We start from the raw sequence: 27,041 nt of genomic DNA on the forward strand, positions 1-27,041 counted from the left end.
TAGTCAAGCTCCCTCCAGTACATCTATTTAATAAAGAAAAGAACGGAAAACTGATGGAATCAAAAATGCTCAAGTCTTAATTAGTGCTTTTTAGCAAAGACTGATTGGAGGGGTGTGGTGGGAATATGAAATTGCAGTGAATGTGCTTACCTGATTCCAGCAGCTGCTCCTTCCCCGAGCGGATGGGCTCTCCCAGCCCTCAGCCCTGCAGCCTGGTGCAGCTCTGGGCATCTGCACCACCAGCTAAGGGAGGAACCATGCTACACACCCTGGGAGAGAACTAAGATACCGATATACACAAATTATCCTGATTGATTAAAACTGTTTGGATGGTAAAAATCCTCATGGGATTTTCTTTTCACAATTTTGGGCTTCTGTGGTGTTTTTGTTCGCTAGCAAAATGCACGGGAAATGCAGGCTCTGTAAAAGGCAGAGCCAGGGGCTGCACACAGGGAAGTGTTTTGTTTTAATCCACACAGGAGCTGTAGTTACCTGGTTACCACAGCAAAGTTACCTGGTCCTGAAGTGAAGGGAGTGGGAGTAAGGCTGGGAGAAACCCAGCAAGGCACGAGGGCTGCAGTGCTGCACACCTGTTCCCCAGGCACAGCCCTGGGCTTGACAAGGCAGAAAAGAAGGGTGGCATTCTTTTTTAGATCATCTTTCTGAAACCCAACAACGTCTCTTAAGTAAAAGATGGATTTTACTGTAAGTAGAGCCAGCCAGGAAAAGTAATTTGGTTGAGATCTGCATCACTGACAGTACAAAACATGACTAGAAAAAATGGCCTTTTCTTAGCATCTGTGCCAATGTTAACCAACGAACTGAAGTTTTCTATTTTACCTTTGTTGTCTGTTAGCCTTATAGTAACTATAGGCATTTGGGGCATTCTAAACAAATCAGTCATAGTAAAGCTGAATCAAAGAGATCTGCTAACGGATTGTCCTTGTTGTTGGCTATAGATTTGTCTTCCTGTTATTGTTAAAATGATTCTTAAATCTCATATGTAAAATCATCTTTAATAAAAATTAAATGAACAAGGTCTCAATAAATAACTCAAAGATGCTTAGTCTACCATAAACATAAGATTTAGCTCTGAATTTCCATGTCAGAGCCTCCCCTTAACATGTAATTTATTTACTTGTCCAGGACAGCTGCATTTCAGTGCTTCCAGAGTTGTCAGAAGTGATCTGTGTGACTGAATGTGTCAGTGTGTCATTAATCAGCTGCTCTTTGCAGATCTGAAAATGTCATTGGCCCCACGGGAGCTTCTACACTGTCGGAGTGTGAAAGAAGAAGGGGGGTTTGTTTCATTCCCCCTCCCCAGAAGAGCAGCATGGTGGGTTGCTCGCACCTAGAAATGAACACCAAGGGTGCAATACCTCAGTTATGTCTTGGGACGTGTGGCCTCCCATGGCACAAGGCAGCCTTTGGCAGTCATTGCTCTGAGAAACTAGAGAAGGCACTAAGAGTTGTACTGGGAGAATGAGTCCTCTGGGTTCTCTAGAGCATCACCAGTGTGATGAGTAAGGATTCAGTTTTTCTTCTCAGCTTACCCAAATCCCCTCTGCACTAAAGGATAGTGGTGGGCCTGAACTGCCAGGTTCCCAGAGCTGTGCCTGGTGCATCCCAGGAGCCTCTCAGTCTCCCATGCTGTTTTGGGAGGAGAGCTCCTCCCCAGCCTGGAGCCAGCAAAGGTAACAGAAACACAAGGAAAAGTCACCTGCATTAGATCTCGAAGGCGCCTTCAACTGCCTGAGGAATTTAAAGCCTGCTTTCTGTACTTAAGCTGAGCAGTTTTGTGACTCCCAACAGGAACTGGGATGTTGTTGAAACAACCCATGCTTTTATTTTACCACAAGTGAACATACATTGCTCTGAGCTCTGGAAAGCTGGAAGCACCTAATCAGCTTGCCTTGCCCCAGCTATGCTGAGCAGTGTGTCAGCTGAGGAGCTGCACTTGCTTGGGAGTGCTGAAAAATCTTTGGGTAAGGACACAGGGTGTACATTTACATCTCAGTCAGGCCAAGGAATAATACTGAGTGGAAGTCTAGATTGAACTGTGCCTGTCAGTGATGCCCACTGCCTTGAGGAAAAGTCAAGAAAGGCTGCAAGACAAACTATCAAATGCAACAATGAAAATGTACAAGCTGATTAAAGAAACACTAGTTAATCTAACTAGCTTAAATTCCTACTGAAGTCAGCAGTGAAACTCCTTATTTAGTGAATTCTTTTGTATGACTCCTTTAATAATTAATAATACTGGCATTTCAGTCCCCAGGGAAGTAAGCAGGGTTTGACAAGGCAGAAAAAACACAAAATTAAGTATGTACTGGTGCTCTGATCCAGTTGTGAGTTTGTTGGTTTGGCTACCTTGCAGTTTCTTCAGCACGTAGAGAGATGAAGAACAAAGCCTAACCTTTGCATCCAGAACTGTGGGAGCTCAACTAAAAACAAATAGGAGTTCAGAAACACACGGTATGCACCTGTCAAAATCTGAACTGCAATGTGATTTAACAGCAAGACTTATCCAATGAAATTGGATTCAAGTTGCTACAGTGTACAAAGTCTAAAGTTAAAAAAAAATTCAATATTTTTCAAGAACATAAAATCCTTTTATTAACCCAGGAGTTAATTAGTTTGAAACTAGATAGGTGTTATGCTACTTACTCTAGACTAAAGTATTTCGCTAGAACAAATAATCTCAGAAGCAAATACCTGGAGCTTTGCTGGGTTCAGGAAGCATTTGTCAGTGCAGTCATAAATGTGCACGGGAAAGTCAACTAAGTTTAGGATCATTACCCAGGGATAATTCAAACCTTACCACTGCCATTTCTTGGAGCAGCACCAGACAAAGGACTGCTCAGTGTTCAGCCATGAAAACACCATGTGTTCCACACAGCACGTTTCCCTTTATCCAGAGCTTCTGTTGCTGCTGGCATTTATAGAGCCTGGGAAAAATCTCCGTCTGATCTGTTTACAGCTGGGAATGTCACTACAAAACGGTAAGGGAGGAGGGGATGTGATGTGGGAGGCTGCACGGAGCTTTTACCTGCAGACACTGAACCTCACCTGCTGCAGGATCACTGAAGTAGGAGACAGCTGACAGCCTGTGCAGGGAATGCACTAACGTCAGTTCTGCGGTCATGCCAAAGCCATTTATTTTTATTTGAGCAACCTATGTTCCCAAAAGCCAGATGAAGCTTAGATCAAGGAGACAGCTGAATAAGCAGGAGCAGCACAATTTGCCCATGGCTCAAACTTCCACTCTGCTCTAAAACAAGCTCCTCTAAGTCAGAAGAAAACTGCAGGTTTTTCCTTCATATGCTGAGCCAAATAGCAAAATAAGGTCTTTTCCCAAACAAACTCACTGAAAATGATTTTTCCCATGCATCTACCTAACTGGGGTGTGATAAAGTGCATAATTCAATGCTGTCTAGCCTGAGGGCTTAAAGAAAAGCTTACCTCTCTCTGCAAAACAGAGTGCAGATAGCTGATGTGACAACTGCCTATCTGCAGGCTGCAGGCTTTCAAAAGAGCAGGTAACACAGGTGCACTATCTGACCGCAGCTTAAATTCTGCCCAAGTCATGCCTGCTTGGTTCAGTATACTCAGTCAATGGCCGTTAAGGTATTAAATAGCCACAATGCACAGCTTATTTCAAAAGAAAATACTTTAAATAGCACAGGTGACTCCTGTGCACATATTAACAAAAAACCAGGACATAGTGAACGAAATTCAGTGTAGCCACAGTAATAACTGTAACAGAGAAATGCTGACCCTGACTAATGAATGGTAGCACCTGGCTATCGCTGCTCAGGAGAGATTAGGTTCTTTCCATAAATATTTCATATATATACACAGTATATTTTTTATTCAGCTGCCTCAGACCAAACCCAACATCTTCAGAGAAGTACATACCCCTTAAGCCCAGCAGCACAAAGTAGTCTCATGGCAATGGTAATTGCAAGTGGAAAATAGCTCCCAGTGTGCAAGATCTCTACTTTATTATATTGCGATGCATCTTCTTATTTTTCATGTGACTGGTTCATGTGACCCTGCCAGTATATAAAAATGCTGTTGAATGTTTCTTTTCTATTTTATTATAATGTAATATATGGGATGCTACAATTTTCCCAGTTACTTGCACTTGACTGATGTTTCTCTGAGAGTCAAAAAATTGCTACGTATAGTTGACTGAGATTAGAATGTGTAGATTGTGTACAGCTGTATCCTGCTTTCAAAGTGTAGGATTGGAAAGCATCCATTAAATTGTTATTTTCAGTTATTATTAGATCCTAAATCAGTTAACATAATTACATTCCCATAATGAATGTGCAGCATTGTGAGGCTCAGTGCTATATTTTCTATTGATCTATCTCCGCAACCTGTTTAGTGAAATAATTAAAATGATTTACAATGCTGACCTAATATCTTAGCGGTTTAGTAAATCATGGTGCCATGTGTGAAGCTCAGCCAGTTGTGAGCCCTCAGCCCTTGGCAGCACCAGGACCTGAAGTGGAGCTGCAGTGAGTGCTGTGCTGGGCCTGAAGTGTGCTGGAGGTGGGCAGAACCAGCTCCTCCAATGCTCAGGGAGAAAAAGAGGCTCAAACTGGTTTGTTTGTTGGCTGCCTGTGTTCATAGTACAAACATTTCAGGGTGCTACCAAGCTGAAGCACACTTTAGCTGTCATTTTCAGGCAATGTATCTTCACTTGCAACTTAAACGTTCCCCTTTTCTATCCCCAGAACCAACCCTAAGTGTGTGGCCAGCAAAAAGGGGGCCAGCTCTGGAGCTTGGAATTGCTACATGAAAGACAAGGAAAGAATAGGTGAAACAACTGTATCATTATTGTTGTTAACTTACAAGAAAAGACCAACCATAAGCACCTTCTCCTTCAAATAGGTTTTCAGGGCTCAGCAGGATTCAGTAGTGCCAAGACAGAGATACACTAAAGCAATGCCCCAAAGTATCTTAAAATCTCTATAGGTCTCTTTGATAATCTCAACAGGCCACAGGTAATTCCCCAGGCTCTAGAGAGGGCTTTTTTTCTAGCTCACCTTCCTTCATTGTGCTTGTGCAGTCAGGGTTCCCACGGAGCAAGGGCAGAAGCACAGAACCTGGAAGACAAAGTAGAAAGCAGTTGCATTAGCAAGGGTGGCAAGAGCAAAGTACATTTCAGGTATTATTACAAAAAGCTGGTAGCAATCCTTTTTCCCATTTAGAAAGAAAAAAAAAAAGTGCATTTTGACAGCTGCAGTATGGAGCCAAAAAGGATGGAGCTGACTTTTGTGGGATCAGGACAGGCTGCAACACGAGGCTGGCACAGACAGGGCACCCCATGGGGACGGCTCCCATGCTGGGCACTGCCCTGCAGCCACGCCTGGGCAGGGGGCACAAACCTGACCCCATCCATGACATGAGGAAAGAGCCCACAGCTCTGCAATCCGCTGGCATTTGAAACATCATTTATAATGTCTCCACTTGGAATTTGTGTGCCTGAACAAGCCTCAAGCTTGCTTTCAGCATCCATACATTTCTTTCAGTTTTATTCTTTTGCATAACTATACAAAGAAAGGAAAAATGTCTGATAGAAACTTAAAATTTTGAAGGCAGCTGTCGAACACTCTTTGCAGCAGATGTCATTATCCTCCTTCCTGACCCTAACCTGCCACTGTTCTTCTTTTGCTTTAAATGGACCTGTAATTTCACAATGTGCATTCAACTGGAAAGATGCTTTTTGTTAAATAAACTTTACCCTTGGACTGACTGCACTGGGCTCTGAAAAGAAACACGTCTTGCTTACGACTGTTCCAAAATAGGTCTGAAATTCAAAAAGAACTGTTGCTAAATGGGCTGTAATCATGCTGAAGAGCAAGGGAGTATTCTTCCAAAAAACAAATAAACAAACAAACAAAACAGAAGAAAATAAACTAATATCTGTGTTCTGTTCTTCAGTCTCACTGCTGATAATTTCACAGATCAGAGGATTCTGTTTTCAGAAAGCAGCCTGCTGTGCTGCAGTGTGTTTCCAAGTTGAAACAACTGTAGTGGTGCCCTTGGTACCACACCTGGAAGCATCAAGAAGGACCTGGCTGTCCGAGGCCCCACACACACCAAAGAACTGCTCCACAACACACTGCCACAAACCAGGGGGCGGCTCAGCAGCAAGCGCTGCAGTGCCAGAGCTGGTGGGACCCGAACAGAGACTTCATCGTTACTTCCAGAAACAACCCACCCCAAATTCAGATTGCAGGAGCGGTTTTACATACAAGGCAGTCATAGAATAGAGTCACAGAATCATAGAATCCTTACTCCTGCACTGCATCTCCTCTGTGCCTCTACCAAAGCATCTTTGACCTTAGGTGCCACATGCCATTGCAGCAGTCCTAATTTCACACAAATGTAACACAGAGAAAAATCCTTTTAAGCTAAACTAATGCAGAAGAGACTTGGGCTCAAGGTGTTTGTTAGCCAGGGCTCTGTGCTCACTGACCCGTGGCAACAGCAAACATGGGTCAGCTCGGTTATGAGTCTGTGATTAGTCAATTCTGTTTAGAGGCTCCACCTAAACCAAAACCATTCTCTCAGCCATTCTCACCCCCATTCTGTTTTTAGGAAGTACAAAGCGCTCAGTAGTCTCTACCTCCTGAAAAAACCCACTACTGGCAGGATGAAAGCCTGCCCCCCAGGTCTTCCCCACTGCAAAATATATAAATTCACCTCATGCTAAAATTAACATATATTGCTAAGGCGAATGAATTGCTGTATATCTATTAGCTTCCAGCATTTCCTGAGCAGGAACTTCACTTAATTAAACGCCTGACAGGCTAGCTCTCTCTAGAACCATGGCCACAGTTATTACTTTTATCTCTTTGGACACCTGCCTCTCACCCTGGTTTATCAGATTTCTCCCAAAGAGATGGACAAAGTATTCTCTGTTGTATGAGGCTGCGGGGTTTTGTGTTGCGCTTTTTTTAAAGGAAAGGTTCTTACTGAAGCACTGAACTCAAACAAGCATTTTTGGTCTGTTCAATTATCAAAGCAGCACAGCAGCATTAACCCCCTCAGTGCCCGGCACACACCTTCACTTCAGAGGAAATCAGACTGCACACAGGGAGATGAAAGCTTTCCAGTGGGTCCTGGTAGCTGCCTGCCCTGAGCGCCCTTACTAACGAGCGTGCCCACAGCAGAAAGCAAACCCATCAGCTCCTTTGATGTGTTTCCTTTCCTTTTTTCCTTGTACACAAACGTGGAAATACAGTTTTGACGCCCAAGCATGTAGATCAGTGCCATAGCTGCACTCCACTGAGTGAGATCTGCCTGAATTCCTCCACCATGTTCTGAGCCAGTGGTTCCACTGCCATTGACACCTTTATAATTGGTCATAAAAAGCTAATATATTTACAAGCAACACTGAAATAACCCCAGCCTACACGAGTTCCCAGTACAGGCACTGCTGTTACAGCTATCCCTGGTAATTGACTGTGCCCTGTAAGCACTCCCCTGACAGCAAGGCTTGCTGTGAGCTGCCACCCTCCCTCTCTGCCAGCAGCTCAGCACACAGCCCGGGTGCTGGGGGCCATGACGTGACAGGTCAGCCAGCTGCACCATTGCTGCAAGGCTCTTCAGAAGCTGCTTTGTGGGGGCAGTGCCTTTCCACGAATCTTGTTCAGCCCCAGCTCCAGGGACACACACACAAGGCGGGCAGGACTCAGTGCACCCCGGGGAATTGTGACAGGCACGTTCAAACCTGCGGGACCTAAAGATACTGGCTGCCTTGGCACTTGACACCTTTATTAGTGTGGACTTGGAAATGCATCTCTTCGACAAGGACAGTGCCAGCTGACTCGTTTTATTAAAAATAATGTCAGTCCTGACAGCCTAATTGTGTTACTTTGAAAGAGTCTGGCAGGAACAGGGCCTTGCCAGCTAGCAATGCCTTGGAGATGGATGCCTCATTACAGAGCAAAGATGAGAAATTTGTCTCTAACTAATGAATCTTTTCAAATTTCCTGGGATTTCAGCCCAGATCCCCAAGCTGCAGGCTGGCCAATGGGGCAGGGGCTGTCCTCACCCTGGGAGCACAGCTGCCTTCAGGGAATGTTCTCCCAGCACTGCACAGCAGGCTCCTGCACCCTACAGAGTGATGCACAGGATGATGTAATGCATCTTTGGCCAGCAGTTACCATTGGGAAAGTGCACAATCAACACAACCACACTGTATCATGCAGACCTGAAGAATTTGACAACCATTTCCTAGAGAAAAAGGTATAAACTTCTCTTTGATGAAAAATCCAATGTAATGAATGTTTTTGAGCCTCAAACCTTTTCATTTTTATACCTCAAATTTTAATCATGTTAATTTAATGTAGTTTGACCAAAACCGAATGAAATACATCATAAAGCAATTCAATCTGCTATAGCTCCAGTGACCTCTATTACTTTATCATTTTTACTTAATACTCATTTTGTGTGACGCATCCCTAACGCAATACAAGCCAGTATTTGCCATGTTTAAAAATAAAATATTACACAAGATTTAAGACTCAAAAATTAAAGACAGCAAAAATAGCAACCCCAAGACAGACTGCCACGGCTTAACACATGGGTACAGAACGCTGCTATTAATTAGAAATACAAGCTGTTGGGGCGGAGCAGCAGTGTCTGTCACACTGCCGTGCCTGTGCCAGCCGTGAGCTCAGCACACAGGGAAGCCCAACGTCAGCTGCCAGCAGCTCAGCTTTTGACTCCTCGTTACTGTTTTTGGGACCAAGCGTTGTTTTCAGCATCCCGCGAGGCACTTCACACTTCTGCAGGAGTTACCACCAGGTGTTCTAGGCTCTCATTTTTTAAGAAGGGTATGGCTTATTATTTTGATATAGAAAAGACAATAGTGTTTAAAAAAAATCATTTCCTTAGAGTAATGAATTCCCCCAAAGCCTCCTTCCATAGATAATTTTACTGTGATGTAAGAGGCCGGTGTACGTGAGAACTTGAGGTTTGCACACTACAAGAAGCTGCAAACAGCCACATTTTCTCCAAGGACAAAACAATTATTAACTCTCGATACTTGAAAGAGCTGGGTTCTGCCCCATGTAGGAGCAGGCCTGGACAGTTCACAAGAGGCAGCACTGCAGCACGCTGGCACCCGTGTCTCCCCGTGGGCACCCCGATCTCGGTGCTGGGCTGCCCTCTGGCGAGGAGCGGCGTTACACAGCCTACCCAGCTGCGTCCCAACAGCTGGCTTCTTTCTTGGCTTAAAATCCAGCTTTTAAATCATTTAAAGTTCTGAACATATTCTGAGATTATCGCTTGCCTTTCCAACTCCACACACAAGCCCAGGCTCTCTGGACAGCAGTGACAGCACAGGCAGGACACCATGGCCAAGCAGCCCAGCACCCACAAGGAAGCCAGCCGTGTTACAGTCAGCCAGAGCCCTGGGAGTGCCGGCATGGCCTGATCTGTGCTCCCAGCTGGCTGGACTGAAAGGAGGATGTGGAAAAGGGGCTGAGAAGCAGACGGGAATTAGGCTGGCTGTACACTGCTTCAGCACAGCCAGCAGAATGGGGAGGAGCTGGGAAATGTATTAACAACTTGGTATTTGGATAAGGGAAATCAGATTGGAGGGTTTAAAGAGGCAATTATTTTCACCAGTACACCTGTCCAGCGGAACCAAATTTGACTCTATTATAGTAAAATAAGTTTTCCTCCATAGATTGTTGCCGCTGCTCTTTTCCAATTTACAATTTGGCCCAAGAGGAATAAATTACGTTGATCTTAAGAACTCAAATGCTTGCTGAGTCGCTCTTCCTGGAGAATGACAGTATCTATTTCTTGTATCAGCTGTAATCAAGAAAAGCATGTCCATGATTACAGCCCAGACACCTTCCACACATCTCCATCTCCAGCTTCAGTTCACAATTACTCTTGAACAACAAACAACACTCTGATCTTCTATTCTTATGTCATACAAACATCTTCATTTACTGCACCTGGATGCTCTGCACCTCACCTGTAGCTTTCTGTGCCCGCTGGAAATTCCCCCAGGACATTGCTGTTACCTGCCTTAGCCTGCACGTGTCTCTCCCATCACCCACTGTAATTCAACACACCCACAGCCGAAGCAACACGGCCCCCTACTGTACACACGTATGGTGGTTCACTGTTGGGTTTTTACATATACATAGACAGACTTAAAACACAATAAATAAAGCCATACACAGACTTAACGGAATAAGAAATGCCAACGTTCCATTGTAAAGTGGAATAAACACTATATATTAGGGGTTTATATAACCATAAACTTGTATCATGCTTTCATGCTGATTTGTTTGAAAAAGTAAAAAGCTTCAAAGGCCTATGACACTAAGAGAGGTGGAGCAGGTAACAGTGTACATTCAGAAACACGCATTATAATTATTTGCACTTCTGCTTAGATATTTCTGCTTTGATTTTATTCTATATTCCCATTTTACTCACTTTCCCTAATTTCTCTGAGCCTTCTCTTTCTTACTGATCTATAAAATCTGTTTCCACGTATTCTACTTTCTCCTCCTGCTCTTTTTCATGTTTATTTGATTGAGCCCCACTCCTGGCTCAGAGCCCTTTCCCTGGGACACACGCTAACAAGCTGACCCAGCTTCCTCAGACGTCTCTGAAGATAGATTGGGAAATGAAGATGTAAAGCTGTTGGAAGAGACTGGCTTCCCCAGGCACCTGTTTAGCCTGGATCATTGGATTTACTACAGCGGCATCGCCAACACTGATTTGACTATTAATCCCTTAAGTGCCTTAGAAACTGCAGCATAAATCCAGCCAAGGAGCACTCATACGGCCCTGAAGACCCATAGTGTTCATCCTGGTACTCCATTCATGAAAACTGATCTTTTCTTAAATAGCAATGACAACTCAAGGAGTCCCTGCTTTGTAAAACCAAGGGACCTGCTTGCTGTGGCAATATCCTTCACTGCCAGGAGAGCTTTCATACACAGTGCATGGTAACTGTTGAGTCATGGCCTGAACCACCAACTGAGCACCTGTGGAAAGGACTCGGTCAGCCCCAGGAGCACAGGTGAAGGCAATTCAGCTTCAGGGTGGAGCCTGGCTGCACCTCTCTTAGACCTCATTTTAGGGCTGACTGCCTCAAAGGAAAGATCTCTGGTTGGAGATCTCTCCTTGGTGATGCTTTCCCCCGTGAGCTTTGATCTTCAGAGGCAGGTGAGTAGTCCTTATTCCTTCCCTTGTAACACCTTTCTATCATGTTAGTTCCTTTATAATTGCACCTCTTATATCACCTTTCCATCGTGTTGATCTTTCTGACTGTTACACCAACCAGTCCTCACACTTATTAATCTGAAGAGACTGGCCTTTTCTTTTCTCCAAATACACGCACTTATCTGCAATTCTGTTCCTTGTTACGTACCACTTTAGTACCTTTGAGCTCCATAGCGGCACTCAACAAAATAGCCACATTTCCTCCATTCTGTCTGAGCAGCTCTAAGTCTCCTTCCCCAGGCAGCACTCGATTACGTGTTGGCTGATGCCCACCCCGTGACAGGAATACAAACGCCTCCTTTATTTTAGCGTGAGCTGGGACTTGGCTGGCCAGGCTGGTGAATTGGCGGCGCTGCTTCCAGAGCACCTCTGTGCTGCACGGAGAGCAGGCTGCGTTCTATCCCAAGAGGTGCATCAACCCAGGAGAGGCAAACCCCTCGGAGAGCAGGAGGTGCTACGTGCACACAGATGTGTATCCTTACACTACAACGCAGGTGCGGTGCACAGACCTAGCTAGCAGCAGGCAGCACACCACTGTAGGCGCTGACGTGCAGGCAGCTCCAGGGTCGGCCGGGCTCAGCCCCAGGGCTGCTGCTACTGCACAGCTCGTCGCCGGGAGCTCCGCTCAGGGACCCCGCAGGACGCAGCGCGTCGTTGGGAAGCGGGGCGTCCGCTCGATAGAGCGCCACCCACCAGCTCTAGCGGCTGCCTCGCCTGCAGCGCCCCCTACCGGACCGGCGGGGGGGAGGGGGTGGAGGGGTGGGAGGACGCAGCCACGCTCACGCTCCCCGCCCCGGTAACGCGCACGCGTCACCGCCTGCGCCGGAGCACAGCGATGGAGGGTGAGTGCGGCGGGGGGAGGAGGATGGGGAGGATGGAGGGGGCTGACGCCGCTCTCTGCCCGCAGGTGCGCTGTATGACGGGCTGCCCCAAGAGGCGGCGAAGGAGCTGCGCCTGCAGGTACTGCTCCCGTTTACCCCGACCGTGTCTGAACATCGCTGCTGCCCTGGCGTCCGCAGCTCGACGGACTGCCCGCCGGCATCCTGGCTCTTATTTAATTATAACGGCTGTTTTAGAGTGTTTTTAAAACACTTTTAGCCCCAAGGGTCAGAGGAGGCCAGAGCGTTTGTGAGCGCCTTCCTGAAGCGCAGCATGCCCAAGAAGAAGGACGAAGCCATCCAGGACGTGTTGACGCGGAAGGCCGTGGTTCTGGAGTATCGCTGCAGGAGGAGGAAAAAGCCAAAGAGGAGGAAAACAAAAACCTTCACGGCCAAGCAGAGGCGGGAGCTGCGCCTGTTTGAAATCGAGCCCGAGCAGCAGAGGTGCGTGAGTCTGCGCCCCCGTGCGGTGGGCCGGCCCCAGAAGGCGCCCTGTGCGGCACTGCCACGGCGCGGCTGGTACCCGGCTGCCCGTGTGATTAACTCAGCGCTGAGCAATTCCCCTTCCTAAACACAACCACCTGTGACTTCAGTTCTAATCTCCAGACTGGCTGTAAGCAGAGAACCTCCATTTTGCACTGCGTTCCTTGACCCACTGCATGCTGAGTAAGGCCTGTGCTGCTCCTAAAATGAAGTGAGGGGGAGGGAGAGGAGCAGAATGTTCTGAAACACATTCCCTACCCCCACCCCCTTTGGGCTTCATAGGAGCCTATTCAGCTTTTGTATAAAAAACAAACAAACTTGTCACTTGGACTGGTTTACCAAGTGATCAGCACAGATGACAACATTTGGATTTGTTAGTGTTAACTCTATAGATGGTTTTAGTAAGCAATTTTTTTTTTTAACTAAGTTCTTGTATAATGTTTGCCTTCTAACTGCAGATACGAGCTCTTTCTACCACTACATGAACTCTGGAAGCAATATATCAGAGACCTATGTTATGGACTTAAACCAGATGCGTAAGTTGAGATATCTACTGATCTAACCACCACCAGTTTTAAGATACTTCAAGTAGTAACTGGATAAACTTGTGTCAATTATTCAGTAAGGATTATATACTATTTCTGTAAGCTTTGACCATTATTTCAGTAGTCACAGTCACACTTTATAAACACACTTTTCCATGTGTTTTTCTTTAAGGCAACCACAGATGGTTCAAAGCAAACTGCTAAAAGCTGACCTCCATGGAGCTGTTGTTACAGGTATTGTTTGCTTTATTCTACAAAGTTATCTGAAATTTGTTACTCTCCTTTGTTTCAGGTGCTCATTGAATTCCTTTTAGTATCAACTCTAGAATCACACAACTGTGATTGTGTTGGAGTCTTTATCCATTTGCCAGCACTACTTAATTTTTTCGACTGCTTTTATTGCAAAGATTAACTGCAAGTCTACCAGTTATGACTATAATTGCATTACTTCAGACTACTAAAACAAGCTTCTAAAATCATGAGGCAACAATGGAATGGCAAGCAAACTGCACCTGAATTTACTCTAATACGTGCATACTCTTGTTCTTTCAGTCACAAAATCCAAGTGCCCATCTTACGTTGGGATAACAGGAATAATTCTACAGGAATTTAAACACGTCTTCAAAATTATTACTAAAGACAACAAATTAAAAGGTATGCAAAATGTTTTTCAGTGTTTGTTATAATGTGAGTAACTAAAAATCTATCAAATGTTAATATACTTCTGAGCAAACATACAAGCACACGATGTTCTTTACCACTGCTCATGTAATTCTTATATAATTCTTTGCCTAGTGGCAGAAGCTAATGTCTTTTATCTACCACATAAGAGTCCAATAGTGTACCAAAAATGTATTTTAGAAGTAGTTAAAAAAAAAAAACCACACTTCCAGTGATTTCCAACATGATTATGCACATGGCTTGTTCACCTGATTCACTGTAGATTGTTCTCTGCGACACTTAATGCATGCTTGTGAAAGAGGACTAAGTTCTAGCAGTTTTGGTTTTAAATGTACAGGCTTAGGCTGTATTTCTTGTACTGCAGTATGAAAACTTGAAATGTTACAGACCTGAAGCCTGCATGCGAACAGTATTCCCTGGTGCATCAGTATTTATTCAGAGTAGGGGCTTTAATTAGCCCACTTCTTGCTAATTTCTTCTGCATTTACAGTTGTTCCCAAAATTAACAACGTATTTAGCTTGGAGACTGATGGATTCATTTCCTACATCTATGGAAGCAAGTTCCAGCTTCGAGCAAGTGAGCGGTCTGCAAAGAAGTTCAAGTTGAAAGGAACTATTGACCTATGATTTCATAGCAAATCAAAAGGAAACTTAACATGTCTGCTGTTTTCCTGCAGTTTAATAAACAGGTTTTCTGGCAGACTGAAAACAGAGTTAACTAGTAGAAATTTTTCTTAAGTTTTTCTTCGTACTGAAGAATGGTTTCTCCTGTCTTTAAAGCAGTCTGTCAAACTGCTGGAATCTTAGTTGCATCTTTTTGTAAACTGTGTGTAATGTTCTGCTTTCTATTAAACTTGTGATTAGTACTGATTGCCTGGCTTGTTTCAATTTTGACTTCATATTTATGCAATGAATATCTTATAACCTTTTTGACAGGTGTTACTGCTGCCTTCTGTGTGAACCGGGCTCTATCTGCCTATTTTACTCTATAAGGAGACTGCAGCTGGTAACTTTTTCTGTAATTGTGCCTGGATTACCATCTTTACCTGTTCAGCTACATCTGTGCTACTCTGAAAGACCTTCTAAAGAGAGCATTGGGCAAAAAGTCTTTCACATGCACCAAGTCAGCAACAAAGGTGTTCTATGTTGCAAAAGGTATCGCGTTCTGACAGATCAATGAGAACTCATTCCATGAGTATCAATAATGCTTTCCAGATTGTTTTCCACTACACACTAGGGAATGTTTTAGTATCCATCTTGCAAGGACTGATAAATACCAAGGTCAGTAACTTTCTCATCTTAGTCTGGAACCGTTTGTGCTTTTTTCATAGAATTATCTACCCAAATGGAAAAATACATTGTTTGGGGTAATAGTTAAAATGCAAACACGCAAGAAGTGAAGTGGAGGAGAGACTTCTATCTGAACACATGCATCTAAGCAAGGGAGACATCTGTTAAACTACAGGCACTTAAAACAGGACAGTACCTCACAGGCAGAAATCAGGATCTCTTCTGAGCTTGTGGTTACTCATAATTGCTGATCAAGGACTTGGATTTTGTTCATGAGTCCTTTTAAAGTTAACAGGCCCTTAGTTGAGCATTCAAGCTGTTACACCCAAGCTATCTCCCTTTTAAGCACTGTTCCTCTCAAAATTCTCTGACATCCCTTAGTTCTCTGTGAGAATCCACAAGGAAATACCAACAAATTGGCAGAAAGCTTAAGTGATAGTAGAAACTGTCCCTGCAGGACAAAGGCTTCATTTTCATTTTGCTTATAGCTATCAGTGTAGTATCTAATTAAGACATCTGTTAAATGCCTATAATACTAAATTAATAGAGGGAAGCTAATGGAACTTTATTGGCATAGTCCTGTTAATTAACATTAAAGACCTTTAATAGATGTCTTAACTAGACATCATTAATGGCAGTGACATACAAATTGGAATTAGGCACAATTCTATTTCACTGTGCTGTAAAGGACATGCCATACTCTGCCACGTGTACACACAGACAAGCACAAAAGCATTTTCCACTGCTGTTGCTATTTACATTTTTCTAAATGTTACTTCAGTGACCAGAAGACATGCTGCTTAGCAGTCCCTTTCAATAAATAATGGTAAAGCAATAATTATTTACAGTGAAGAATGCTGAAGAGGTGCTCAGAGGTCTCCAAGGTACTTAGATGAAATGAAGTCTAACAAGAGATCTGAACAGCCAAAGCATTCAAAAAACCTTTACTGCTGTTGCTAAATAACCTGAAGAGGTGTTTTTGCCTTATTAAGGTGTTCTAAACATCCAAATGTAGGTTTTCTAATCCAAAGTTTCAGTCGCTTTACTGCTCCTACTGCAGCTTCTCCCACCCTGCAGGAGGGCTAATCCCTGGCTCCTGCTGTTCATAATGCTCCCTCACTACCCGATAATATTTCCATAATTAATTTCTCACTGATTCTGCAGTGATCTTACCTTGGGATGCAAGTATAAGACCTCAGCAACACATCAGCTCTTCTTTTTAGCACCATCATCTCTGCAACCTTCCCCAGCCTACACCTCAGCAGAGAATGAGGTGTCCAGTGTCCACCAGCACTATGTAACCAACCTTCTGCACAGCACAGCTGAGACCAGCACCCAACAATTGCCCAGTGCCCGATCTCCTAGGCAACAAGACTTCTCAATATGGCAAACACCTGAGTGCTCTGAAAGATTAACTTTCCTTGGCTGTTCCTCTTATCCCAGCTGTATTGATTGCCTCCTGGCTCCCAAGGTCAGCAAGGGAGCACAGGAGGCCTCAGTGAGTAAAGCGCAGTAGCTAACCTACATAACAAATGTTCACCTTCAAATGTTTTCTTAAACAGAAAGAAAAACTGGATTTACAAATCTTTCCATCCATCACTGGTGACCAAACCATGGTCTTACGTACTTTGCTAAGAAATACAATTCCAGATTACATGGGAGCAATGAGCAGTTCCACGGCATTTCACAGAGGTTTGATCCACCTTTGCCTCATGTTCCCCTTTGTTAATTCTGTCATTTCTATTCTGAGCCACATTTCCCAGTGTTTGATTAATTGGTATTGCTTTGTTAAGACAGAAGCCTCCCTCAGCATACTGCTTTAATTAAATTAATTAACAAATGTGAAAAATACGGGATCAGGCACCCACTGCAGCTGAGAGGAGCAGCCACACCTGGGCTGCACAGCCAGCAGCACCCAGTGCTCTGCTTACAGACCATTCTGACACCTGGGCTGCACAGCTGTAGATAGGGACTGCAGCAAGAAATCCCAGCAACAACTAGCACTGAATTAAGAGCTATTCCCACTAAGAAGCTCTGCTGCTTACTATTAGATAAGGCTTGGTACCTTCCAATCATTGAGAAAACAAATGAGTATACCACTGACCAGAGTAACATGACCAAAAGTTTTGAACCAGGTCACTTGAAGGGAAAGTCACAACCTAAACATCGAGGTCTGTCCTGCCCTACTCCCCAGACAACCATTTGTTTCCAGCCACTCATTTTTCATTCTGTTAGGACCTATTCCACTAACACTTGACCAACAAAACTGATTTAAAACGTATTATTTTTCATCTTGGATACTGACTGATCTGATAACCACCGCCTACAGGCAGCTGATCAGCACGTTGAAGATTTGCACTACAGGCAAATCAATACCCTATCAATACAAATCTCTTCCTGGCGCATTAGTTAATAAATTCAGCCTCATTTCTTTCAGCTCTCAGAATGAGCTTTACTACATACATACACACTTCTGCAGGCCCAAAGCCCCAGGTCTGTAACAGGAAGACCTCTCAATGCAAGCTCCTTGACTGTCTTTAACAAACCCACAGCAACAGCCCCAGAGCCAATTCCACCTAACAGGATTGTGGGTTTTTTTGGGGAGGGAGAAATTGAATTAATTGTGCATTTTCTGTAAAACTTAAAATAATCCCATAAATATGAATGTTTCACATTTTTCTTCTTTTTATGACTTTTTGTGCAACACTGTGTCTCCTCTAGAGGCTTATTTCAGTATTATGGGCTTGGAGATGTTCAGCTGGATAGTTCTTGGGTGGCTGAGGTGTTCACCAAAGAATTTAAACGATGTAATAGCTATTGAACACCCCATTATATGGCTGCCTAATTAATGTAAATGATAGTTATGTCTCACTCACAGCCCATTATTTTACACGAAGGAAAATCTACCCGCTGCCACAGTAACCATTCCAATAGTTTTTATCGGAACAGTTGCATTATGACTTCATTGAGCAAAAGGTAAGTAGCCATCCTAAATAATGAAGATTGAAGGTTTAATAGTCCCAATAAAGAATCCTGCAGGTTTTTTATTTCAGAAATTAGAGTTTGATTGCAAGCGTATGATAATGAGAGGAAAAAAAGCACCGGCAAGTGGGATCTTTTTGCAGCCTGGGCTCTTGGCAACTTCAATTTTTTCTGCATAGAAATATGGAGGAGAAAGGAAAGAAAATCTCAGTGCCATGTAGGTGATGTTATGCAGACATAAACCAGCCCTGTAAACTTGTCCAGAATTGCAGCCTACCACAGCATCTCCTTTCTGGTGTCAAGGGACACGGCATTTCTGTTATGAGACCTCGCTTCCAAGGTTATATGTCAGAGATTATAACTGCTGTAAAAATTCAAATGAGATTCTAAAACTTGGCATGAGTATTCTCGCTTGGAATTCAGTATTTTTTAGGCAAATCTTTGCAGGAAAAGCTAAAAGTGTACTTTTTCCACTTGCTATTTTAGGCCCCTATTGCTGCATTATTCTTAATCTAGTATCCAAGTAATCTCTTTTCACAGCTACATTTTCAGAGCAGCAGTTCTGAGCTAGGGTGAGTGATCTGACATTTGTTTCTCCAAATAGCAAACTTCAGGAAGGGCTTTAAAAGAACTGCTGTTCCACTCTCTTCAGCCATAAAGTACCACGTGTTTTAGCAAGGAAAAAGTGGAGGAATTAACCTGAATGACGGTAACAATGACTACAAAATGAGCTGGCGGGGGATTTGCAAACACAATCTCCGGATGTCTACAAAAGATCTGGTTTATCAAACACACTCCAGGCAGAATTTGTTGTTTTGTGCTTCCCAGTAAAAGAAGCTTGCGGTATTTGCTTACTGTTAGTTTCAGCACAAGGCGCTACTCCTACGGTATCTTTACAACAACCTCAGACACCAAAGCTTGGAGCCACCAATGAAATGAAATGGATGAGGCTGGAAGATAAGTGCAGGGCAGGGGCATGGTTCTGAGGCACAGGCACTTAATTTGTTAGTATGATTGTCCTTGCTGGGTTTTGCTGCAGCTATCTTAAACACAAACCTCACCTCCCTCCAAGCCCAGAACGACGTATTTTGCTCTGCTACCAGCAGATGGAGCCAGATGCTCACAGTTTTAAAGGGATTTTTTTTCGCTCTGCTCTGAAAAGCTGTCCATGAAGCAGTGTTTAGAAAGCTCCCTCACCTTGTATGAACTTGCTTTTTTTACTGTGCATATGTATACAGCTAACCCGGTGCATCCCTTACCCTATGACAGCCGCCTTCCTCTGATGTTTCTGTAACACCTGCTTTTTACTTAACACAGATATGTTTTCTAAACTGCTTTTTGTGCGGAAATGTCATCAGGAAACAAAACCAAACTAAGGTAGGCATTTTCAACTGCTAAAATACCATACCTTTCATTTCCCTCACAAAAAGAGATATGTTATGAAGAAGTCATATATATCCCAGAACCATCCATGTAAAATTCTTAGCTCTTCATCTTGTTAAAGGCCAAATACATGTTAATATAATGTTTATTGTGTCCTAAAGTTTAAAACTGTACGCTCAGATGAGAGAACAGATCAGGAGAGCGCTCTGCAAACCTTCAGTGCTGCTGCCATGCGGTGAGACGTGCAGCGTGACCAGGTGCCAGCAAGGCTGGGCACAGCTGGTTCTGCTCAGTGTAATGCAGGCCAACAGCCCTCCTGTTCTGCTGCCTACTTGCAAAAAGAGAAGCAGGAGATACTGCAACAACGCTCCTCAGGTGCTGCTCCAGGGCAGCTCTCCTCACACCCTCACTGCAGGGCTGCAGCAGTGCCTTGTGGGAGCTGCTGTGCACCTTTGTCCCACTGTACTGAGCCACCTTCATGGTATGATAAGAAGAAATGAGCATTTATAAGCGATGTACAGCTGAGGGGACAAGAAATTCTTTGCTGAAGGTATTAAACTTATTAGGGCTTCCTGTTGTTGGCTACATGCTCCATGTCAGCTGTATGAGCAGCCAGCTCTATGCTGTCAGATCGCAGCAAGGTAAAGGCATCCCCAATAAACCCAAGTCTGCCAGGTAAAAATGGGTGTTGTTCAAAACACTGTCAGGCCCTTTCACATCCCTTTCTGAGCCAGCATTGTCACACATTGCTACAGATCAGATTAAATACACAGACTTTGTTATGCTATGCACTGTCCTCACTAACCTCAGGCAGCAGAAGCAGCAGCGAGCTTTACTTTCATTCTTTTCACCACTTCAATGCCACACCTCTTTTTAACAAATCCTCCACCACAACGCTTAACATCTCTTTAACAAGACATTCTAGCAACACATTCACCAAATGATAAAGATAATTAATTTCTACAAAACCTAAATACAGGACAAAGCAGGCTGCCTCTTTAGCATGACTGAATGCTGCAAACCGCCGTCAGCAAGACTTGCACATCACACGCAGCTTCAGCTCCCACCAGCCCCTGATGGGGAAAAGCAGAAAGGAGCATGCAGCGCTGTGCAGAGCCCACAGCAGGTGAGACTGATCCAATTGTCAGCCTCCATCCAGAGCTCGTGGTGCCACAAGAGGGCTTTGGCACGAGGACAGGCGTACTTGCAGACACATCTTCACCAATTAAAGGCACTGGGTGCTTTTTAATGAAGAAAAAGTCATACTGACACATCTGTGACACCATCACGTAAAACCTCGGACTTACTGCTTCTGCCTGTAATACATGGACAACACTTAGAATCCTTGGGGAACATGACATCTGGAGATCACTTTGGAGCTATGAAAGCACTTTGTAAATGTGTAAAGAAAGCTATAGGTTGAGATCCTGAAGCAGTACAAAAAGGACTTTCCTGCCCCTCCACCTGTCCACCTGGCCCTCCTGCAGAGCAGACACAGCTGTAGCAGCAAGTCCAGTAAAACTGTGGGAGGTGGAGCCCTATCAGCCTGGTGCAGGTTGCAGGACCACCACAAGTGGCTCTACCACATGTCTACTAGGCTTAACCTGCGTTAGTCTACAAAACCCACAAAGGACACAGGGGCAGCATCTGTACAGTATGCTGGATACATTCCTGATACGTCACCCACATTACTGCTCTCTCTGCTCAGAAAGATACAGAAACCCCAAAGAGAAATTGGGATTCCTACTGCAGATGTGCACTGGCAGAGGTCTGCGAGCAGAGGCAGCCTGCAGGAGGAGGCAGCAAAGGCCATGCTGCTGGTAGACCGCTGTGTTTGTAAGATGGACGGGAAACCAAACTGCTTTGTAAGGAAACCAAACAGATCACTTAATAAAAACAAGGCATCCTACGATGAACTTCTCTTTCCATATTTATTCCTCTCTAAACGCAGCAGTGCGCAGATTATAGGAAATGGTTTTACATTTAGCTTCAACCCCAAGTGGTAAAGAAAAGCATTGTATCTCACAATGTAAATTTGCATCTACCATCACTTAATGGATGTTTTATATATGCTATGTACTACTGTGTTTTTATGGAAAGGCAAAAAAATTACTTGGGAATTTGTTTTTAATTAAGCAATAAGGCTCAATGGGGTACTGCTATCATGCAATAAAACCACTCCTGGGGTGTTGTGAGGCATTTGGTCCAGATGAGTGCTTCAAATCACCCCCAGATTGTGATTAGATGATTACTCCCCGGAGTTAATATTAGATGGTTCTCTCTAGAGTTGTCTTATTGCTATTATAAAAAGTCTTCAACATGGGGAAACTAAGTAGCTTTTGTGCTTGAAGAAGATGAAGTTCGCAGTTCCGACTGTTGAGTGGTGCCTGAGCCGCGTGGGTCCCATAGATCAATTCACCTCTTTAGCCTGCGTGAAGAATCATCTCCACACATTTCTCCGACCCAAACAGTTTTACAATTAAGTGGCTTTCTTTTTTTCTAGGGGATGGAAGGATATAAAGAGGCAAACAACTCCAAAATAAAGCAATCCCAAGACAAGGCGCTAAGGAATTTGATTCTGAGATACGTATTACTGGCTTTATCTTTTCGTAGGGAATAATGAATCCTAATTGATATTATGCTAATTGTATTAATGAAGGCTAATGCATGCAGTAGTGGTAAGAGAGTCTCCCAGGTTGGGTGCAGGAGGAGCTACACAGGCTGAGGCACCTGGCGGGCTCCAAAACTAATGAATTCAGACAGCCCAAAAGGTACAGAGCCAAACTGCACTGCCTTCCCCTGCCTCCCCTCAATTGCTCTTCAGGACTGAGGTTAGAGTCAAAGTATTTCATTCTGGAAGAAAAAAAAATGCCCCCCCCCCAAAAAAAAAAACAAAATAAGGACTTCTGCATATCTCATTATACCAGAAAAAGAGACATCTCAGGAAATGTTAACTCTTTGCAGGTACCCACCACTCCCAAAAAGGCAGGATGGTAGCTCATGCATATGGACAACTCCTGCACACCCCTATCACACAAAATCCCTCTGGTTTCTCAAGTGGGCAACAACTTTCACACTTACAGTGAGATCCTTCTCACACATCCTTTGCATTCTGGCCAGTGTCACATTTCCTACCCTGCACAACCTCATCAGCGAGACATTACCTAAAAGCAGATAAGCCTTCCATCTTGTAAGAAATCCCTGGGGCTCCTCCTTCAGCTCAGCACCTTCCCACTTCAAGATCCAACGTGCCGATGGGCAGAGATTCCAGCCAAACTGAAGCATGCTCTTTCCACGATATCAGCACAACACCTTGAAGAAACACTGCATTTCTGATTTTCCCTTTTATTTGAAGAACGCAAAGGGAAACTATATTTCCTTACTTTTTCCTTACATTTTTTTTCCTTCTCCTTTCACAGAACTCTTTGCAGTATGTACTCAGTGCACAGAACTTCCTCAGATGCCCCAGGGAACCACGACAGCTCCTTTCCTGCACAAATGGCACTGATGCGGGGCAAGGCACGGATCCCTCACAAAGAGATGATTTTTTCCTTCAGAGCAACACACACACTCAGCTTGGGCAGCAGTTCCAAAGGAGTTTTCCAAAGGAAAGCGACCAAAGCATGTTCGTCACATAAATAGAATCTATATGCACTCACAAAGCGGGGCTTCTGAATGAAACTCTTTGCGTGTCTTTGACTTATCAGTCAATCATAGGTGAACACATTTACATCTTTTTAAACTAACTGATGATCATCACACTCTTGTTCCCTCTGCTTTTTTCTCCATTTTGATATTTGAAATGCCTTATCTACGTAAGTTTACTGTTTTAAACACCTAATTGTTCACCATGGTTTATCTTGTGCAACAAAAGCACACAGTGAATATGAGATCACTGTTCAAATATAACAGGAATACTAGAAGAGTTCGAATGACCAACGTGCACAGAATTACATTACTAGGGAAGGACAGTCAAACCCAAAAATGCAGTCCTCCCTCAGAGCGTGCTGCAAAATGCTGCTTTAGACATTTCTCTTCTTATTAATTTCACGTTTCTTCTCCAACATCACACCTCTCTCCACACCAAACACCCACTCTGTTTCATGGTTCTGGCATTTCACACTCTCACCTCAAACCTCTTTTTCACTTTCCTCTTTCATCCTCTTTCATACCAATCAGCATCTGCTGCAATCACTGGGTGAACACTACACACAGTGACAGGGCAGCACACCCAGCTTACTGCTCGCTCATTGCTGGTACTCACCCCTGCAGCTCCACAGAACAGAGCAATGTTCTCTGCTGCGAGTTCCCTTCTGGGCAGCTTCTCTGTGAAATGTGGAGACTCACAATGCCCAATCCAGCACGCACCCTGTTAAGAGTGAAAGAAAGCACAGTTAGCAATGCAACCCCCCAAAAAACCTGAGCCTAAGTAACCTGGATAAAAGAATCTTCTCTACTGAAACAACACAACTCCTTGCTTCCTTGCTTCTCACACTCACTTCTACAGCTACAAAGCGCTCTCGCTGCTGTAAACCCAACAGCCCACACGGAAGCAGCCAGAGGTGACATGGGGCAGGCAGGGATGGGATCCAGGTCTGCACTGTGAGGGAAGCACACCCACAGTCCTGGCCACTGCAGCTTCTCCATCACTGCTGCATCTTCCCGCTGAGACCCCCCTGCTGCCTGCTTGGCCCAGCCCTGCAGGAGGATGCTGGTGCATCTGGTTTGCTCGTGGCTTTAAATTTCAAGTTCCATCAGACCTCAGTACCATGCAGAATGACACTGATGACATCATATGAAGAAGATTTTAGAAATAAAATACCCTCCATATTTAACAGTATATATTAATAGAATTACATATTACACGCTGATCCAAGACTCCACTGAAATCAGAACTCTTACCAAGCTTTGGATCAGACCTTCAGACCACTTCTGTGATTACAATTACACACTACTGTGAAGAGAGCAAGCTATTAAACCAAAACTGGCTTAGCAGGAAGATTCTTAGCATCCTTCATTCCCACTACTTGTTTCACCACTACCATTATTCATCACTGAATATTAAGGAGCAAGGAAAATACCTCACAACTTTACAGCACCGAGATGTGCAGACAATTGCCAAAGCTCAACACAAACACCAGTGTAGACAAAATGACTTTGAAACATTTCTCATCACACTGACAACCGCGGATGTCTTTCTTTCTTTTTCCTACAACCTACCAAAGAGCAATTCATTATGATGTATTTATACACAGCATTTACATTCAGCCTGTGCCACTGGCCTCTTTGGTCACTTTTGGTTCTTCAGTATGCCAGCTCTTCCTAAAGGCTGCGTACAGCACCACGGTGGTACCGCGCACCACCGGAGAAACACAGCTGAACATGTGAGTAGGGAGGGACAAGGCACAGCAAATGCAAGGTTCTTTATGATGCAAACTTGATAGCTTAGAATCTGCATGGAATAGTGTTTTTGTGCTCCTTGCACAGCACAGCGTTTGTCACAGCTGCAGGGAGACCTGAGCTGAGCTGTTTATCAGCGGCTGCTCACATACCACACAGCAATGCTGCTGTACAAACAAAAGCACCTTTCTTGTATGTCGTTTCCCAACACAAAGGGGACGGCAGCAAGCAAGTCTCATGGCTGCTCTCAGCAATATTTTAATCGCTGGCAATCTCCTTGCAGGCAGGCCCTGAGGAACAAGCCAACAAGTCGGCACTCCCGTCCTCGGCAGAGAGGAGCCACCAGGTCCCAGCAGCCGGTTTGCTGCCAGTGCTTTCAGTGTATTTGAGCTAGTAATTTTATGGAAACGTTTTCAGTTTGGATCCGTAGTGATGGAACCAAGCATGGCTCTGTGATTTGTGCACTGCCAGACTTGGAAGCACCGCATATTTGAAGCACACAGTGCCGAGACGCAGCACAGACTCACAGATGTGTACCACAGGGTGATTCCACCTGCAGCCAGATGACACGACGCTCATCCCTCCATGCACACCACTCGCACAGAGATAACTTTGCCGGTCTATGATGACAACGAGGCCTTTTCTTCCCCGCAGAGCTCACCTGCAGCTGCAGTTCCCTTTACTTGCTCTGAAACCACTGCACCCCACTCGGGCACGATAGTTCTGCTACCACTAAACGAGCGGCTTGTGAGCAAACAACGGAGGCGACGGATCAGACAACGGCACCGGCGCCAGCTCAGGACACCGAAGGCTGCTAACCCAGGCTGCAGCTGCTCCGCCCCTCAGCCCGGAGGCGGTGTGGCCCGCAGCCTCCCCTCACTGCCCGCAGCATCGGCGCGTGGAGTGCGGCCGCGCGGAACGCCGCACTGCGAAGCGCTTCGGCCCCGAGCTGCTGCAAGCTGCCCGCGCTACCGCTGCCTGAGAAAAGGAGACTGTGGGGGAAAAAAACACATTTCTAGTACTTTGACAGGTCCATCAGTGCCCATTAAAAATAGAAGAGCTATTACAGCCAGCGAGCACCTCAGCCAGATGCCAGCGCCTCTGACGGAGCCCCGCGAGGCCGCAGCCACACAACACAAGGCGCCCCGCCGCCGCCGCCCCACGTGACCGCGGCCAGCCCGCGGGAGACTTCACCAGCAGGCCGTCACGGCGTGCTCGCTCTACAGCGCCCCCCGGCGGCGCTGAGCTTTGCCCGTCGAAAAGGCGGAGCGTGCCCCCGGGGCGCGCGGAGCTCGAGCGACGCCCATTGGCCGGCGGGCTCTGAGTGGGCGGAGCGGGAGAGCGGGGCGGGGCGGTCGCCGTGCGGAGCCGCTTGGCGCGAGGGCGGCCGGGGAGCAGCGGTACCGCGGGCGGAGGGACGGGCGTCAGGTGAGCGCGGGGCGCGGGGCTCCGTTCCGAGAGGGACTGCGTGAAGCAGCGCGGGAGCTCGCGCCGTGCCTGGCCGGGGTCCGCGCGGGCGCCCATCGGCGGCTCTGCGGCGAGCGGGGCGGGCTGCAAAGAAGGCGGGGGAGAAAGAAAGAGGGAAAGAACGCCCCGAGCGGCCGCGCTGCCCGTGCTGAGCGTTACGTGAACTCCGCTCGGGACACGGGCGTGCCCGGCTCGCCGTGCACGGGGCTGTGGGGGTTCAGCCGTCTCGCTCGCGGTGGAGGCGCTCCGCTTAGCGAGAACGAGCACGGAACCGAAGGCGCGGGGACAAAGCTTGTTGCTCAGCCTGCGGGAGCGCGTTTCGCACCTGCCCGTGCTTAGGGGCACCGGGAGGGTCGGAGGCCTCCGGTCCCCCGGTGAGTGACTGCTGCGTGCTCCCGTGCGCTGCTGTTCTTTTGGTGCTTGTGCAGCCCGGCCCGCTGTCAGCTGGGTCTGCACCGCACTCGGGTGCCCGGGGCTCTGCCGGCTGCTAGCGAGGGAGAGGCGAGCCGCAAGCGGGCAAAAAGAAAAGCGGAGCGGTGTTCGTTGCTCGCCCCGGGCGCTCAGGGCTGGGTGGGGAGGAGCTTCTGTCGGCCCTGTGTCCCGAGGCCTCCCAGCTGCCAGAACCTGGAGGAGGGAGAAGTCTGGAGGGAGGCGAGGC

The 27,041-nt window shown here is 45.7% G+C and overlaps 1 protein-coding gene and 1 long non-coding RNA gene across 3 annotated transcripts; one reads left to right on the plus strand and one right to left on the minus strand.

The window, feature by feature from the left end:
* LOC122161682 lies at positions 1-25,654 on the minus strand. 2 transcript variants are annotated; one of them, XR_006169245.1, is made up of 4 exons: positions 25,578-25,654; positions 23,781-23,885; positions 5,058-5,117; positions 1-280 (listed from the first exon to the last, which is right to left on the minus strand). It is a non-coding gene; the product is annotated as an uncharacterized LOC122161682 (long non-coding RNA). The 2 variants fall into 2 exon arrangements; XR_006169246.1 differs by lacking the exon at positions 1-280 and adding an exon at positions 2,658-3,107.
* Positions 12,087-14,732, plus strand: POP4 (POP4 homolog, ribonuclease P/MRP subunit). Its single transcript, XM_042821252.1, has 7 exons — positions 12,087-12,116; positions 12,182-12,234; positions 12,373-12,596; positions 13,094-13,171; positions 13,353-13,414; positions 13,733-13,834; positions 14,352-14,732. The coding sequence occupies exons 1-7, from the start codon at positions 12,110-12,112 to the stop codon at positions 14,486-14,488; spliced, it is 663 nt and encodes a 220-aa protein (XP_042677186.1). The 5' UTR covers positions 12,087-12,109; the 3' UTR covers positions 14,489-14,732.
* Positions 25,655-27,041: the final 1,387 nt, after the last annotated feature.

This window comes from Centrocercus urophasianus, unplaced genomic scaffold (genome assembly GCF_019232065.1).
Source record: "Centrocercus urophasianus isolate 14NV4802_14NV808 unplaced genomic scaffold, USGS_Curo_1.0 seq_2, whole genome shotgun sequence".
Taxonomy (NCBI): Eukaryota; Metazoa; Chordata; class Aves; order Galliformes; family Phasianidae; genus Centrocercus; species Centrocercus urophasianus.

What these genes read in the sequence shown, in the direction of transcription:
- POP4 (XM_042821252.1), top strand. An exon ending in TATGGACTTAAACCAGATGC is followed by an intron (nt 13,172 to 13,352) that starts GTAAGTTGAGAT and finishes TTTTTCTTTAAG; the next exon opens with GCAACCACAGATGGTTCAAA. An exon ending in CCATGGAGCTGTTGTTACAG is followed by an intron (nt 13,415 to 13,732) that starts GTATTGTTTGCT and finishes TTGTTCTTTCAG; the next exon opens with TCACAAAATCCAAGTGCCCA.